Genomic DNA, 17,820 nt, shown 5'->3' on the forward strand with positions numbered 1-17,820 from the left:
CACCACCAAGGCAGTAGTTCGAATTAGGAAATTTCAGGTGGACCTGCCTCGATGGAAGGGCCCCCATCACATAATTTTCACCCAGGGGAGGAGGGGCTATGGCCTGACAATTCCAGAGGCAGTCATGGAAGTAGACAGGTGCTGCGGTGGGTTGATTAGAAAGAATCATAGAATCCCTACAGTGCAGAAAGAGGCCATTTGGCCCATTAAGTCTACACCAACCACAATCCCACCCAGGCCATAACCCCACTTATTTACCCTGCTAACCCCCTGGCACTAAGGGGCAATTTAGCATTGCCAATCAACCTAACCCACACATCTTTGGATTGTGGGAGGAAACCCACGTAGGCATGGGGAGAATGTGCAAACAGCACACATAGTCACCTAAGCCGGGAATCGAACCCGGGCCACTGGCTCTGAGGCAGCAGTACTAACCACTGGGCCACCGTGCCTTCCCATGCTTTGCTGAGACTTTGGCCCAGTTGTATAAAAGGTTGTTAGGCCCTCTAGCTCTTACACCTCACCCTCATCCATTCCCATGCCACCTTGCCTCCATGTTCTCTCCATACCACCTCACATCAATGCCCCCTCATAACCCCGTGTCACCTCCATAGCCATTGTATAATATGGGCAGCCCTCAGGAGCCATGTGGAGATGAAAAAATAAACTTTTAACAATAATAGAGCTCTCACACATACATATTGGATCCAGGAAAAGAAGCTCTCATGCACAAAACCTGAAGACTTTAAATACCCTTGAATGGGTAACCTGTTTTAGAAGTAAATAAACTTAGATTTAGTAACCACATCAAAAATAGACAATCTTTTAATAACCTCTTAAAATTGTTACACCATTTGAAATTCAGCTGAGCATTCATAACAGACTCAGCTGGAAAACAAACCTTGGGAAGTGTCAGAATGTCTAATAAACTGCAGGAACAGATAGTTGTATTTTTCTCAGCTACACCAGGTGGCCTGTCAATCATTGCACTCCAGCAACATGTTTTTCTTTTATTCTCACTGACAGCTGCATCACAGGTTTATTTTTCTTTTAAAAGAGCTGGGATATAAATAACCTAAGATCATGACACGTATGCCTCCATAAATTTGTGACTCCCACACTATGGGTTAAGGCCCTGGATTAGCAAAAATTGGGTCTTTTTAAACTCATCACTATTTTCAGCTGGCCGAGCAGATTTGTGTTTTACGGCTGTGCAATTTATACCAAACCCTACCTGTATCAGCCAGAAATGGGGGCACGACATCTGAGTCCCATCCACCCTTTGTAAAACTCTCCAGAATTGTCCTGAGTCTGCAAAAATCTTACCCAAAGTTCAGTAAATTACTTTGTTATAAAAAATGAATTTCACTCAGTGAGTAACTTAAGGCACTTAGGACTCTAATAGTGTGGAACCATATCTGTGCTGCAAAATGCACAATCACTAACACTTATATCGTTGAAGATTACTTGGCCAGGCTTTGTGTGACAATTAGGAATAATCCCTTAAAGCAGGCAAAAAAGAATTTTTTTTAATGTGTTCACCAAAAGCTTTCATCTGCTGCTAAACTAATCATGCTATAATATGGGGATAGAATAAGAATTCATACATTTCAATATGTCAACTGGAGTATAGTTGTTTTGGATCAACACAGTTCTCTACCATTTGTGTGCTGCAACCAGTCCATTCCCATCATTACGTCATATGGTACAGTATGTAACCTTAATCTGTACATTTTACTTAACATCGCAGAGCAATGCAACACCCCTCAGTACCCAGTGATCAGGAGATCGGTTTGTTCTCAAGTCAACAGCGGCGATATAATTCAGATCCGTTCTCACAGGCTTTTTATAAATAGGACAGGAATACAAACATGTTTCTTTAGAACCTGTGAAAAAGACAAAAACAGAAGTAAAAAAGTTACCGAGTGTCATAAAGTTAAATCCAAGAAATGTAAAGGAATAGATAGAACCAATAAAAGCTGTAGGGTAGAACCATTCCATCAATTTCACCAAGGCACTGTGAGCAGAGATGATTTATTTAAACTGCTGGAGAAAATTGGCTGTGTTCAGTGTAATTTATCTCCATGACAACATGGTGGGCAGGCAACATTAGCCATGACGGAGCAACATCCACAATGTGGTCAAACAGGATTGTGTTCTGGCATCAAGGGTGGCACGATGGCACAGTGGTTAGCACTGCTGCCTCACGGTGCCAGGGATCCGGGTTTGATTCCCGATTTGGGTCACTGTGCAGAATCAAAATTCGTGGGGTTCGTGGTGGACTTCATGTGACATCCCTCAGGGGTCTCTCTGCAGCCTGGGCAATACATGCACCATGAGCCTGCAGCCAGCGGCAACCCCCAACCTGTGGACCCCTAGAACAGCACGGGCCCCCCAAACCCCAGCACTCATACAAGCCCCCCACACCACCCAGCAACTTTGCAGCACCTGGGTACCTCACCCGTGCACTCCGGGGGCTGTTGAACAATGGGACTTACCTTCTCCTTCCCTTTCACTAGCACTATGCCTGGCCCAGACTTTTATTGATCAGCTGTAAATGATGCCGGCGTGATGTCATGCCGGGGAGGGGGAAAGGTACAGGAAGGGGGGGAAAGGATCATGCCAAACTCGTTAATGATATGGAAATTAATTCAAAAACATTTAATTTGACATTGGCGTCCATTCTGGGCACAATGCAGATCATGCAGGAAAAATGGCCTGGGAGGATTACAAAAGGCCCAACAGCAGGCGCGTTTCGAGCTTTATGGCTTCTGCTTGTACTTCCTGCCCTGCTACGCTGCTGGACCAGTGCAGCATGGTGGAATGATCCTTTCAATAAAATAGCAAGCAAGACTGCACTCGATTGTGGTCGAACCAAGTTTTGAGGCAGGTTTAGCATAACTTCTCTACTTTTCAATTCTACCCCTCCAGAAATAAAACCTAGTGCTTTTTTATGGCCTTGCAAACCTGTGCCACAGCTTTTAGTGATTGATGTATTTGTACTCCAGGATCCCTTTCATCCTCTACCCCAACCAGACTTCAACATTCCAAGTAATAAGTGATCTCCCTATTCTTCCTCCAAGAACATACATCAATGCTGAACTTCATTTGCCAATTATTTGCCCATGTATTTTGTTGCAGTCCTGACTCACCCCTTTGCTAATCCCGATAAATACATCTACTGCATTACTTTTGTCCAATCTTTCTGTTACCTCCTCAAAAATTCAATACGGTTGCCCATGCAAGATTTTGAAATCCATGCTGACTATTCATTGTTATATTTTTCATTTCTAGATGTTCTTCTATTCTCTCCTTTAGTGAAGATTCCATTATTTTTGAATGATCGTTCTGCACGAGTTTATTTTATAATGATGGGAAACAAAGTGATGGCATTTTGAGGTTGTGAAATATTTAGGCCTGGATTTTGCAGTTAGGATGGTGATGCAACTGACAATGTTCACTGTCCTGACAACTGTGAAACTGACATCAATTTCTGGTATTTGCAAATGTCAGTCAAACCAGAGAAACCTGATAGAACTCAGATACAACTTATTCAACAAAGTGTAACATTTTCAAGGGGTTTTAAAAGCATAAAAGTGGAAGTTCACATCAATTCAAGTGGTTGCAGAAGATTTCCATCTGTGGAGATTTCAACAGCACAACCTGTGAAGGAACAAGCAATCACTGACTGGAGTTCCTGGATTTCTGAAGTTAAATGGCATAAATGTTGTGGATATTGAATTGATGATGTTAAAATCCAATTGTTCGTGCTATGACACAAATTGTAAGGGCAATATATTTCAATGTAATACCAAGTGTGAACATTTTTCCTGACTTACTGTGGTGGTTAATAGCAGAGATATGAATAACAGGCAGAATTTCAAACAAGACTTTTGGTTTTGACTCTGTCAGTCTGTTGTTACGTCGGTCCCATCCAGCACCTTCTAGATATAAGCCGTAGACATAGATTCCCTCAGAAGGAGGTTGCATGACATCTTCCTTTGATAATCTACTGACGTCATTGTGAAGCTCCACGCTATCTAGAGCCCAGCCCTTGTGAAGCCGAGTAACCTCCTGTTATTAGTTAAAAGAAAAGCTCATGTTAACACACAATGCACAGAGAAGATGATTAATCGTGTATTGATGTTAAACAGCAACAATCCAGAGTGGTATTACTGCTAGACGTCTTCAACAGCTCTCATTAACTCTTCTAAATACTAATTACAAAATGTCAGGCAAAGCCTTGGATCTGTTCAACATGACTTGGAATATTAAAGATGTCATTAGAGGTGATTTTAGGGTCTTTGCGTTTTAAGTGGGACATTGACAAGACATCAAACTTTGTACTTTATTTTCTTTTTTGGTGAGTCAGCATTGAAAAATGAAAAACCTAATCCAGATAATATCGAGGTTAGCAGGTTATGCACAATGCAGTCGGATGCATAATAAAATATAAGTAAAATACTGCGGATGTTGGAATCTGAAACAAAAACAGAAAATGCTGGAAAATCTCAGCAGGTCTGACAACATCTGTGGGGAGCAAATAGAGCCAACGCTTCGAGTTTAGATGACCCTTCGTCAGATCTTATACATCTTATGCATAAGGTGCATGATACAACTGTCTCAAATTCTACACATCAGTGTCCTTAACCTCTTCCTCAGACGAACACTGATACAAAGCAGTTTAAATGGTTCAACTTACTGCAATAATGAACAATATACCTTGCTGAAATATACCAACTTATATAAAATAGAACAATGGAGAATTTTATACTATCTTCCTATGTTAATAAGGAATTGGACTAATACAATCCAAATTCATTTCACAATAGATTCTTAGGAAAAAAACATAGAATCTTCTCAGCAGATCTGGCAGCATCTGTGGAAAGAAATTAGCAAGTGCAAAGACGGAAAGAGAAGTACATTGGCACTAGCTCAAAAATGAAATTGAAATTGCCATCAGCATCAATTGTGTATTAATTGAATGTTCAGTTGTATTCAGGTGGTGGGTATTAATTGGGGATTCACTTGGGCTACAGCAAACTAAAACTGCGCTGTTGGGTTTCCAAGTTTATGTCAGTAATGTGCATCACTGTATAAGCTTGAGCATGTAAGTGATTGGCTCCAGTTCCACCCTTTACCACCTGGCTATCTTGAATAAATCAATCATTTTAATGCCTTATTTCAGGAAGCAGTTGGGAGGAGATTTCTTTCATCTGTTCCCTCATCTAAAGAAATTTAGGATCTGCTTTAAAAATCTGCAGAAAATTTTCTGGTCAAAGTTGATTCACATATATCGATAAGAGACAAAAACTGCAAAGCTTCCATGATATTCTTAGTGACTCAAGCCACATTGAATGGATTTGGCATTTTATAGCTAGCAATAGGCTCTAGAGAAAGTCAGAAAATGTTGGAACTACTCAGCGTATCTGGCAACATATCTGTGGAGAGTAAAATAGAATTAACATTAAAGGTTGATGCTCGGTGGAAGAAGCCAGGAGGCAGACTCAAGAGGATGTGTATGAAAGAGAGATGTAGGGATGTGTGTGAGGAAGAGACAGTGAGTGTGTGTACTCTTTTGGGTGTTTCCTTTGAGTCTGAGTCTGTGCATGTATGTGTGTGTCTGATATGAAAATGCAGCTCTCCTGCAGCACTCCCAATATTAAACCTCCTATTTAAAATGACAAAAAGGTAAGATTTAAGCATTCGTTGAGTAAGCAAACTTTTAAATTATAATAAATGTATACATATAAGAAATAGAAAACACTTTTATAAAGTTGATTTTGTATGTTTGTTGCTAATGCGCAATAACAATCATTTTTTTGTGGTTTAACTCTTCAACATTATGCTCGACAAGCAAAGCTGTAAAAGAACAATGGATTACCTTTAAACCAAATATGATTTAGATATAGTCAAGGGATGTTCCCACAAAGGCGAAAGTTATGTAACCGAAACCAGACCTCCCCGGATGATGAGAGAGATAGACAATAAAATGATTCAGAAAAAGGGGGTTCATGACAGATATCAGATTGATCAATACAATTGAGAACCTGGTCAATGTAGAAAATGTCAGAGAGAAAGTGAAAAAGCAAATGAGGGGCAAACATGGAGACTGGCACCTAACATGAAATGACATACAAAGATCTTCTATATGTGTACAAATAGTAAAAGGGTAGTAAGATGAGGGGTCGACTGATTAGGGAACAGAAAGGAGACCAGTCATGCAGACTAAGGGTATGGCTGAGTACTTTGCATCTGCCTTTACTAAGGAAAAAGATGTTGTTAGGTGAAAGAGGAGATGGATGATATATTGGATGAGCTAGAAGCTGATAAGGAGAATGTACCTGATAGGCTGATTGTCACCGGGACCAGAAATTAGGGGTGGAAATTATGGAGGTATGGCAATAATATTCCAATTCTCCTTCGATAGAGAGGAGGATTGAAGAATCAAAAATACTACACCCAGGTTCAAAAAAGGGTTCAAGGAAAAGCCCAACTTCAGGACACATTAATTTTGGTGATGGGAAATCTTTTAGAAATGATAATCCAGATCAAAGATGCAGTGATAGTGGAGTCAGACACTTTAGGAACGTTTAAGCGGTTATTGGATAGGCACATGGAGCACACCAGGATGATAGGGAATGAGATAGCTTGACCTTGGTTTCAGATAAAGCTCGGCACAACATCGTGTGTTGTACTGTATGACATAACTTGCATTAGTCATACTGCAAGTTATTGGAACTTATAACTTCCAATATAGTACTGGAAGTACTGTTTTGTACTGTACTGTTCTATGTTTCTATGTTTCTAAAGTTAATGGTCACTTGGACACATGTAGATTAATTAAGGAAAGCCAGTAGTGATTTGTAAAATACAACTTGTGTTTAATTAAATTTATTGAGTTTTTTTAACAAGGTGACAGAGAGGATTGATGTGGTACATATGGACTTTCAACAGACATCTGATAAAGTGCCACATAATAGATTTACTTGGACTTAGTTCCCCAGTCACCTGTTGGACAACACATAATAGGCTTACTATCAAAGCTGGTGCCCATGGAATAAAAGGACACTGCAACATGGAATCAAAACTGGTTAAGTGACAGGAAACAGAGTAGCGATAAACATTTGTTTTTCAGACTGTTTCCTCGGGATCCATATTTAATATATTAATGTTATTTGGTTGCGTGGAGCACAATTTCAAAATTTTCAGATGACACAAAATTTGGGAGTGTAGTGAGCTGTGAGGAGGATACCAATAGACTTCAGAGGATATACGCTGGTGAAATTGACAGATGCGTAGCAAGCAAAATTTAATGCAGAGAAGTGTGAAGTGATACATTTTGGTAAAAAGAATGAGGAGAAGCAATACAAAATAAAGTTCTATAATTCTGAAGTGGGAAATGGCAAGATCAGAGAGACCTAGATGAATACATGCACAAATCATTGAAAGTAGCAAGGCATGGTGAGAAAATAGTTAAAAAGACATATGGGTCTTGGGCTTTTTAAATAGAGTATACAGTACAAAAGTAAGAAAAAGAGCACCTTTCTAAATCTTTGGTACAGCCTTGACTGGAATATTGTGACAAATTTTGGGCATTGCATTTTTGGAAGGACACAAAGGTTTGGCGCAGCATCCAGAAAAGATTTACGAGAATAGTTCCAGTAGTGAGGGGCTTCAGTTACAGGGATAGATTGGAGAAGCTGGTATTGTTCTCCTTAAAGAAGAGGAGGCTTGGGAGGAGATTTAATCAAAGTCGTCAAAATTATGAGGGGTCTAGACAAAGTAGAAAACGAGAAACTGTTCCCATTGGTGGAAGGATCAAGAACCACCTGACACTAATTTAAGATGATTGGCAAAAGATCCAAATGCAATATGAGGAAAACCATTTTTAATTCAGCAAATGATTTGCAATGCACTGTCTGAAAGGGGAATGGTGACAGGTTCAATCATGACTCTCAAAAGGGAATTCTTTTAGTACCTGAAGGGCAAAACTATGCAGGACTATAGGGAAAAGACAGGGAAGTGGGATTTGCTCAACTTCCCTAACAGAAAGTTGGATGGGATGAATGGCCTCCTTTTGTGCTGAAATAATTCTATGATTCAGTCAAGACTTCACTTCAAAAAAAATACAAAGAACTTTGGCTCTTGAGGGACACCATCAGGGGAAAATATACATAGTGAAGTTTGAACTCCACATCCCAACACTACTGCAAAAGAGAGGTTTAATAAATAGTTGTTTAGTCTAATATTCCCTGACATTTGCTGATAGTATTTGTACCTTTTGATTCCAGTAATCTGCATTAAGAATAACAAGATGTAAATAATCTATTATTGTCTGACCTGTCTCATAGCTGTAAGGAATCCTTGAGGATTGAAGAAACCTGTCATCCAGAAGCAGTTTGGCCTCCCTTCAAAAACCCAAGAGTGGAACTGATAGTTCCTTTCCAGTAATTCAGTGAACCAGAATCCCAAAGTACTTGAAGCCCAAGATGCCTAAATTGAAAAGTAAACAATAGTACAATACCAGCACACCAATAACATATCCTCTCTTTCCAAATGTTTTATAATTAGAATCTATACATTGCCAAAGATATTGCACAATATATATTTGTATCAGAATGTTTTTTGGCAAACATTCAACAATTGGAATGTTTTCAGGTCACTTTGTGGTGGTGTGAACACATCGAGGCATGCCTGGATATATCAATAAATATTCATTCAATCTACTGACAGATGTTGCTAAGAGGAGGAACATGTATGTACAGAAATGATTTCAACATAGGTAGAATTTCCTTCTGCACTGCCCTAGTGAGAAACTTTAATCATAATCTCAAAATAGTACCCTGTTTGCACCAGAAAAAGTATTTGTTCCCTCGACTACTCATATTTATGGCTGATGGATGCTTCAGGATGATCAAACATATCAAACATAAAAGTAGAAAGGGTCAAGAGCTTCAAGTTTTTAGGTGTCCAGATCACCAACAACCTGTCCTGATCCCCCCATGCTGACACTATAGTCAAGAAAGCCCACCAACGCCTCTACTTTCTCAGAAGACTAAGGAAATTTGGCATGTCAGCTACGATTCTCACCAACTTTTACAAATACATCATAGAAAGCATTCTTTCTGGTTGTGTCACAGCTTGGTATGGTTCCTGCTATGCCCAAGACCGCAAGAAACTAAAAAAGTCATGAATGTAGCCCAATCCATCACGCAAACCATTGACTCTGTCTACACTTCCCTTGGCAAAGCAGCCAGCATAATTAAGGACCCTACGCACCCCGGACATTCTCTCTTCCACCTTCTTCCGTCGGGAAAAAGATACAAAAGTCTGAGGTCATGAACCAACTGACTCAAGAACAGCTTCCCTGCTGCCGTCAGACTTTTGAATACACTGACCTCGCACTAAGTTGATCTTTCTCTACACCCTAGCTATGACTGTAACACTACATTTTGCACTCTCTCGTTTCCTTCTCTATGAATGGTATGCATTGTCTGTATAGCACGCAACAAACAATTATTTTCACTGTATGCTAATACCTGTGACAATAATAAATCAAATCAAATATTGACTAATGCAAGTTATGTCATACAGATACTAAGTATTTGTATGAATTCTAATTTGTGATTTATCTTGCAGCTATTTTGTACTACTCTAGAAGTTAATTCAATATACAAACATGTATGTTAGAAGTATTGCAGCAGAGTTTACTGCACAGCTAGCTATATAAAAATACTGGGGGAATTTGCTGATAGAAAGCACTATCAGCAGGAATAAAAGCATCAAGCTCAAATTTGTACATGGTAACGAAAGAAATCCAGCTACATTATGATAGCTAAAATGAAACTGTTGGACATTACAATGGATTTAGAGTGAACACCCAGCAAAAGATCTTGCCTGTTGAACTATGTGCTGACCCCATCATATGCACAACATACTGTCTACCCCAATATACTCTCTGTAGGTACACATGTAGTAGCCCTCTATAAGTGCTTTGTGCCCAACTGTACAGTGACTTTATAACATATATGTACGTTTAAAAAAAGCATCATGCAATTGATCAAAATAACTATCTGTTAGAAAAAATTGAATGGCAGTTACTGGATCTACTAATTTCTGCTCTCTCATTTCTGGCTTCATAAACAAAACATGAGTTTCAGACCAATAGATTGTTTGCGAGGTGATTTGCTGTCTCTGATCAACTTCCTTCCAACTTGAACACACACTGATCAAAAAAACAAAAAAATATAACTTGCTTACTGCAGGCAACCTTTCTTCTTGATTTTAAGTCCACCTACTGAGCTTAACTTTCAACACAATAATCATAGCATCGTTACAGCTAACGCTTAACACCGACTTAGATCACAGCATTATAAACAACTTGCCACAACTACATAGCTAGTAAATGAGCAAAGTCTTTAACCTGATGCCACTGTATGTTGATGTATCAATACGCTATATCACAGGCGGGTAGGATGTTGGCTTGTGCTTGTGACCCACATGAAGAATTAATTAAACTAAATTCTGGTAGAGGTTTATATTTTCACAGATAATTATTTTGTGTCACTGAAAGATTCATGTAAAAATAACAGTTGGTGTGGAAGCTGCTCTATCCCAATCACCACACAAAATGAATATTATGCACTTTTGTAAAGCTTCTACCTTACCTTTAGCCACCTGACTGGTATACGGGCATCATACATGCAATCTAGTGCATCTCTCAAGTTTTCACTCATAATTATCGAACCATCTATGGCAAGTTTTAAATCCATTAGTGTGTTGCGCACCAATGAAATCACTTGCTGCATACGATCAGTTTCTTGATGGAGGAAAATGTTCATTGGCTGAAAAATACCCATCTGTGCCAATCTTTCTTTAACCTGTAATAAGGAAACTGATGTATCAAGTAGAGAGCAACTCATTTACCACCATGCAGTGAAACAAGACAATCTAAAATATCTGAAATAATGAAACAAAATTAATGAATTGTATTTATTTAGCCCAATATTGTGGCTCAAAAACGTCTCAAAGAACTTTATGCACCAAATTATTTTGAACTGTACTCATGACATTACATGGATAAACCTAGTAGCCATTTTTACACGGACAGCAAATGAGTAAATGGCCAGTTCATCTGTTTTTGGTAGAACAGATTGAGAGAGAAATGTTGGTCAAAATGCTGGAAAAATCCTTGTTCTTCTTCAAACAATGCAATGGGATCATGAACAATTTGGTTTAGCATATCATCCAAACATTAGACACAAGAACTAGGAGCAGGAGTCAGCAATTCAGCCCCTGGAGCCTGCTCTGCCATTCAATATGATCATGACCTACTTTGTCTTGGCCTCAACTCCACTTTCCTGCCCATTCTCCATAACTCTTCAACCCATTATTAAATAAAAATCTATCCATCTCCTTCTTAAATTTACTCAATGTCTGAGGATCCACCGTGCTCTGGTGAATTTCACAGATTCACCACCCTTTGATAGAAGTAATTTCTCCTTATCTTTGTTTTAAATCTGCTACCTCTTATCCTAAAACTATGACCTTTTGTCCTAGATTGCCCTACAAGAGGAAGCATCCACTCTATGTCTATTTTGTCAATACCTTTTATCACCTTATATACCTCAAATAGATCTCCTCTCATTCTTCTAAACTCCAGGGAGTATAGGCCTAAACTGCTCAATCTTCCATCATAAGACAAACCCCTCATCTCTAGAATCAATCTAGTGAACCACCTCTGAACTGCCTCTAATGCCTGTACATTCCTCCTCAAATAAGGGAACCAAAACTGTACACAGAACTCCAGGTGCAGTCTCACCAATGTCATGTGCAGTGTAGCAACACTTCCTTACTTTTATATTCTATTCCTTTAGCTATAAGCCAAAATTCCATTTGCTTTCCTCATTACCTGCTGTACCTACATACAGGAGTTCCTCAGTACTGCATTGGAAAGCCTGCCGAGGATATATTCTGAAACCCTGAAGTGGATTTCAACTTATAAGCATCCACCTAATTTAATCCAGTGACAGTATCTCAAATCTGTTTATCCAAAACACTGTAATGTCCAGAAACTGGACAATTGTAAAAACTATAATATATGAATTTTAATTATTACTAGATAAGTAAAATAACTTACCAGCTTGTTTGGCTAGGTGCTGCATTGGCACGGTGGCATGCTGACTATAGTTAAAGGCTTCACCCGCCTGTCTTTTCCCATTGTCTGAGCAACCCTTGACCCCCCCCCATCCAATCTGGCTCAGCCCAATCCCCCCACCTGACCCAGCCCGAACCAAATGACCTGAACCCGTGCAAGGTCCAAAATCCAGCGGTCCCAAGGTAGCCAGTTTTGATACACTGAACACGTAACAGCTAATGTCTTTTAAAATATTAGCTGTGGACTTTCTCAATCTTCTAACTACAAATTTTAATAGCAGAAGTACAATATCCTGTGGCAGTGTAATGAATTTATTCCACAGTGTCCCTTCCTTAACAAATACAATCAGAAGCTTGAGGAAAACTGCAGACTTCAGACAACGTATAATTTAAGGGGAGCATCAGCCTGCAGAGTGATTAATTATAGCTTTGGAACAAACACGGGAAATAACCACTTCATTTCCAATGCAAAAACAACAGTCATGGGACTTGGACACAATTTCCTGCCAGAGGATGAGGCAGTATCAACAAATTTGACCTTCGGCCAGATCATGGGCAGCCCTAGGAAAGATTGGAGATTTAGGTGAACTTCTGGGAAAGTTCAGTGTTCATTGCTGCAGGGTGACTGACACTAATATATGTTGTAAGGTTGTTAATATGAAGGGGCTTGTTAATTTTCCCTCCCATTTTCTTCACTGAAGGTATAATAATGGTCTGTTTGCTTAGAATTGGCTTGAATACACTTGTATTCAAAACACTTTACCTTCTCTGCAACATTGCCAATATCTGGAGGCAAATATCCTTCAATAAAAATCTTGTTTACATGTTATAAATCTAGGCTGGTCAAGATAATAGAAAACCCATTTGTTCTTTTGTTAAATATTGCTGTGTTTATAGCTGAAATGAAAATTAATAAGTATCAGAAATTAGTACATGTTATGCTATATGTTCACAACACATTCTTAGCTTTGTTATAATGTTGAAAATGGAAGGGCATGTTAGTAGCATAGTGAAAAAGGCATATGGGACACTTGCCTTTATCAATCAAGGCATAGATTATAAAAGCAGGGAAGTCATGTTGGAGTTATATAGAACTTTGATGAGGCCACAGCTAGATTACTGTGTGCAGTTCTGGTTGCCACATTATAGGAAAGATGTGATTGCACTGGCGGGATGCAGAGATGATTCACCAGGATGTTGCCTGGGATGGAACATATAAGTTATGAAGAGAGGTTGCGTAGGCTTGGGTCGTTTTCGTTGGTGCAGGGAAGACTGAAGGGTGACCTGATCGAGGTGTACAACATTACGAGGGACATGGACAGTCCCCTTAGTTGAAGGGTCAGTCATGAGGGCACATAAGTTCAAGGTGAGGGGCAGGAGGTTTAGGGGGGATGTGAGGAAAAACTGTTTTACTCAGAGGGTGGTGGCGGTTTAGAATGCGCTGCCTGGGAAGGTGGTAGAGGCGGGTTGCTTCACATCCTTTAAAAAGTATCTGGATGAGCACTTGGCACATCATAACATTCAGGGCTATGGGCCAAGTGCTGGCAGACGAGATTTGGTGGGAGTTCAGGTGTTTCTAACATGTCGGCGTGGACTCGATGGGCCGAAGAGTTTCTTCTGCGCTGTATGATTCTAAGGAAATTTGGCACGTCCCCGCTACAACTCTCACCAACTTCTAGAAATGCACCATAGAAAGCATTCTTTTGGGTTGTATCACAGCTTGGTATGGCTCCTGCTCTGCCCAAGACTGCAAGAAACTACAAAGGGTTGTGAACAAAGCCCAGTCCACCACTCAAACCAGCCTCCCATCCATTAACACTTTGATTAGAAATATAGCAATTGCTACAAGTATACAAATAACTAATTGTATTTGTCTACACTTCCTGCTGCCTCGGAAAAGCAGCCAGCATAATCAAGGACCCCACACACCCCGGGCATACTCTCTTCCACCTTCTTCCATCAGGGAAAAAGACACAAAAGTCTGAGGACACGTACCAACCAACTCAAAACAACTTCTTCCCTGCTGCCATGAGACTTTTGAATGGACCTACCTCACATTAAGTTGATCTTTCTCTACACCCTAGCTATGACTGTAACATTACATTCAGCACTTTCTTCTTTCCTTCCCTACGTATAATATGTTTTGTCTGTATAATACGCAAGAAACAATACTTTTCACTGTATACTAATACATGTAACAATAATAAATCAAATCAAATTCTATGATTCTATGACAAGCAGGAATACGAATGAGGGCACACTTTGTATTATTTAATATTTTAATAATGCACAATTGAGCAGTATTGTTGTTTTCATTTCTGACTCCTTTAATCCAACTCTACGTTGACATAAAACATGTAATGCCTTCATCCTGTGAGTCTCAGGTCTACAAATACATTTAATTTCAGTTAGTCTGTGTTTTCAAGCACATAAAATGTTCAAAATTACTATTTTAAGTTGTTAATGCCCCTATACTCTTGGGAAAAACCTATGACTTGGTAGTCCCTTTAAAAACTGGAATTAGAGTTCTGATTTAAAAAAAGGCTGGATTCCATGAAATGGTTATGTGATCATGTTGCCTGGGAGATGAACAGTGATAAAAAAGGTCAACAAGTTAATTATTGGGTTAAGTAAGTTCCTTGGGGTGGTTCTCTGTTGGAGCAGAGTAGTTTGAGAGTTTAGAATAGAATGAAGGAAACATCTGTTTCAGCAGAATTTGGTTGAAATTCTGAAATGTTTGCTAGGAAAAAAACTCTTGTTAACTGTAGGGCTCTACCAACAGTGAGTTGGATTTCTAGTATAGCCAAGCTGAGAAGCATGAAGGAGAGAGATTGAGAGAAGGAGAGAGATTGAGAGGGGGAGAGAGATTGAGAGTAAGAGAGAGAGTTTCAGACTTACAAATCGCCACCATTAATGAATATTAGAAGGGAAGCTCTGAGCTGAGGGAACCACTCATAAAAGGTGCCTATGTTGAACCAGGAATTTATAACTTTAGGGTAGTTGGGGGAGATTTGAAGGACAATCTTGTCAGAAGTAAATGGAAGGCCCAAGAAAACTTCACCTGTATTCTTATTGTTGACACATAACTCAGGCCACAAGGTTAACCTTCCAAATTTTGCTAAGTATGTGACTTGAAAGCTTTAGGATACAAGTCTAATGAGTGTAGAAAGAAAGTAGAGTTAAAACATTTGACATACAATATAGGTAATTTGCTTTCATTGTGTTTTTATTATCTTTAATGTAACAATCTATTTAACATAGAGTGCAGTTAATATAGTTCATATTCTTTGATTTTTGTGTAGTAAAATTCTTTTGTATAAACCATGAACATTCTTTTAGTAAATATCTGGGTTTTCAGATCCTTAAAAATAACTAAAAACATTGTTGGTCTTCACCAAAATCATAACAAAATACAGAAAATTAGAGTTTTCCTCACAACTTACTTCATAAGTTATGTAATCTGGAGGTAATTTCATCAGCATGTCATCAGCTAGATGGGCAACTATAGCCTCCCGTGTTTCTCCAATCCCTGTTGCACTGTCCTTTGGCTGGATGCTGAGTATTGTATCAAGCACATCTTGGGCTAGTTTCCTTTGATAGGTGATGTCAGCATTAGGATGGAGGCCAAAGACCTCTGGTGTGTCATATGCTGGCAGACTCTATTAAGACACAAAAACAGATTAAGCCGACAGGTATAATTTCATTCTTATTTATTTGCGTTTTTTAAAAAACACAATTTATTTCAGGTTGCAGGTTTGAGGGAGAATTTCTGCAGTTCTTCCAATTTTCCATCATAACTTTTATGGAAGTACTGGAGGTGAGGCATGAATAGCTATTTTTAGACCTTTATAACATTTTTCTGAACTCTCATTGGAGAAACCCAGAAGCTGTGAAGAATGGGTCAACTGAAATTTGTAAGACTCAAATCAATAGATTTTTGTATGCTGATCAAAGGTTATGGAACAATGATGAATAAATGGAATTGAGGTACAGTCAGCCATGATCTATCTGATCAGTGGAACAGGCTTACGGGATGAATGACCTACTTTTGTTCTTATGTAACAAATCAATCCTAACAAACATGTAGCCTCCTATCAGGTTACATCTTCATAATTGAACCAATGCATCTCTGGATGAGATTACAGGGGGCGAAAACTTCCTGATACTTATTATTTTCCTTTACTCAATCCTCAGGAACATTTTCAATTTCAGCTAATAAAATAAGAAGCTGTATTTTAATTAAGAGTCCTTGATCCTTAATTGTTGGAATAGCCACCAGACTTATACCAAGGATCATTTAAGCAGCATGGGTGGATGTAACAGATTCCATGGCCAGAATTTTGTGCTCCGTGTAAAATTGCATGGACACGATTCCTTCTGGGATGCCGCTTGCTGTGGCCCAGATACAATTTCATGGTAGGACAGGACCTTGAAGAAGAAGCCCATCTATGTCCCTGTTAAAGTCCTTAAGTTACCACTTAAGGGCCTTTTACTGCCCAGCCTCAATTTTTAGGCTGGTAGGCACCAGTTGGATCAGCGTGCCGAATGGAAAACTGAACAATCCTGAGATAGGTGGGAGGGGGGCAGTGGATCCTCTCCTCAGGGACATAGGAGCTCCGGCCCTCGCTCCCCCAGGTCTACCCTCAACACCAAGATTGTCCTCCTCTCTCCCCTGCACAGGGCATCCCCTGAAGTCCGGCCCCTCAACTTAGGCTCAAGCACAGCACTGTAGTACCTCTTCTGGCCACTGCAGTGCTGTGTCTGGAGGGGCGAGAGCGCTGTCAGCCAATCTGATTGCCCAACAGCTCCCCAAAGCAGGACTTCCATCAAGCACTCACCATCCTGAAAATTCAGGCCCATGACATTATTTGAGGAATATCAGGAGTTCTCCCAGTGTCTTCTCTCAAAGTACTATGCACACACAGGTCCTTCTTCCGCAAGTGTGCTGTTTCAAGGGAGCTTGCTTTGGATGCATTGGCTGCTATACTTCCCTACATTATAATAATAATTGTGCTTTGAAAGTAATTAATTGATTGTGGTATGTTGGAATTCCAATGCACATGATAAAGACCTATATTAATGACTTGTAAACCGATCAATTAAAGCTGGGGACTTCTGCAGTCACAACAGACTGATGCAGCATAACTATTTTGCACAAGTTTTACCTTATTGCTTGTTATATGCATAAAACATTGTCATGAAAAATTAACACCCTAACTACATACATTATCCATAAATTTTGCTTTATTATCTTGGCTGGGATCGGGTGTGGTGTCGACGTGCTGTGCTTGGTTGAAGTCATTAGGTTACATTTTAGCTTCATTTGAAGCAATTTTTAAAAGCAGCATCTCGGCCTTTTGGCTAAGATGCAAATGAGATTAAGCCTTGGAGGAGGAGCTACTCCTACTCCAATCAGCTTGGATCATGTAGATCAAGCCCAAGACAGGAGGTGAGAGCCCTGTCTTCTCAGCTTGGATCGGGAATGTCTCAACTTGTTGAGACTCTGAATTGGACTTGATTTGATTGAATTGGAATAAAAACAAAAAGAAATCTGTAAAACAAACAATATATAGTGTGCCAAACATACTTTTATATATAAAGTAGCATTGGCCATATTAAAACAGATGACACACAGCTAAAAAAGGAGTGGCTTACTATACA

The 17,820-nt window shown here is 39.5% G+C and overlaps 1 protein-coding gene across 1 annotated transcript in view; it reads right to left on the minus strand.

Annotated features, from left to right (window-relative positions):
• Positions 1 to 1,490: 1,490 nt before the first annotated feature.
• Positions 1,491 to 17,820, minus strand: part of LOC144493103 (dynein axonemal heavy chain 5-like) — a 214,417-nt gene continuing 198,087 nt past the window's right edge. Inside the window, exons 77-81 of the mRNA XM_078212005.1 lie at positions 15,603 to 15,818; positions 10,671 to 10,883; positions 8,344 to 8,496; positions 3,840 to 4,074; positions 1,491 to 1,886 (exon numbers count right to left, since the gene is read on the minus strand). Of these exons, the coding sequence (XP_078068131.1) occupies positions 1,735 to 1,886; positions 3,840 to 4,074; positions 8,344 to 8,496; positions 10,671 to 10,883; positions 15,603 to 15,818 (969 nt within the window). The 3' untranslated portion in view covers positions 1,491 to 1,734. The remainder of the gene's footprint in view (positions 1,887 to 3,839; positions 4,075 to 8,343; positions 8,497 to 10,670; positions 10,884 to 15,602; positions 15,819 to 17,820) is intronic.

The sequence above is a fragment of the Mustelus asterias genome, chromosome 4, assembly GCF_964213995.1.
Source record: "Mustelus asterias chromosome 4, sMusAst1.hap1.1, whole genome shotgun sequence".
Lineage (NCBI taxonomy): Eukaryota > Metazoa > Chordata > Chondrichthyes > Carcharhiniformes > Triakidae > Mustelus > Mustelus asterias.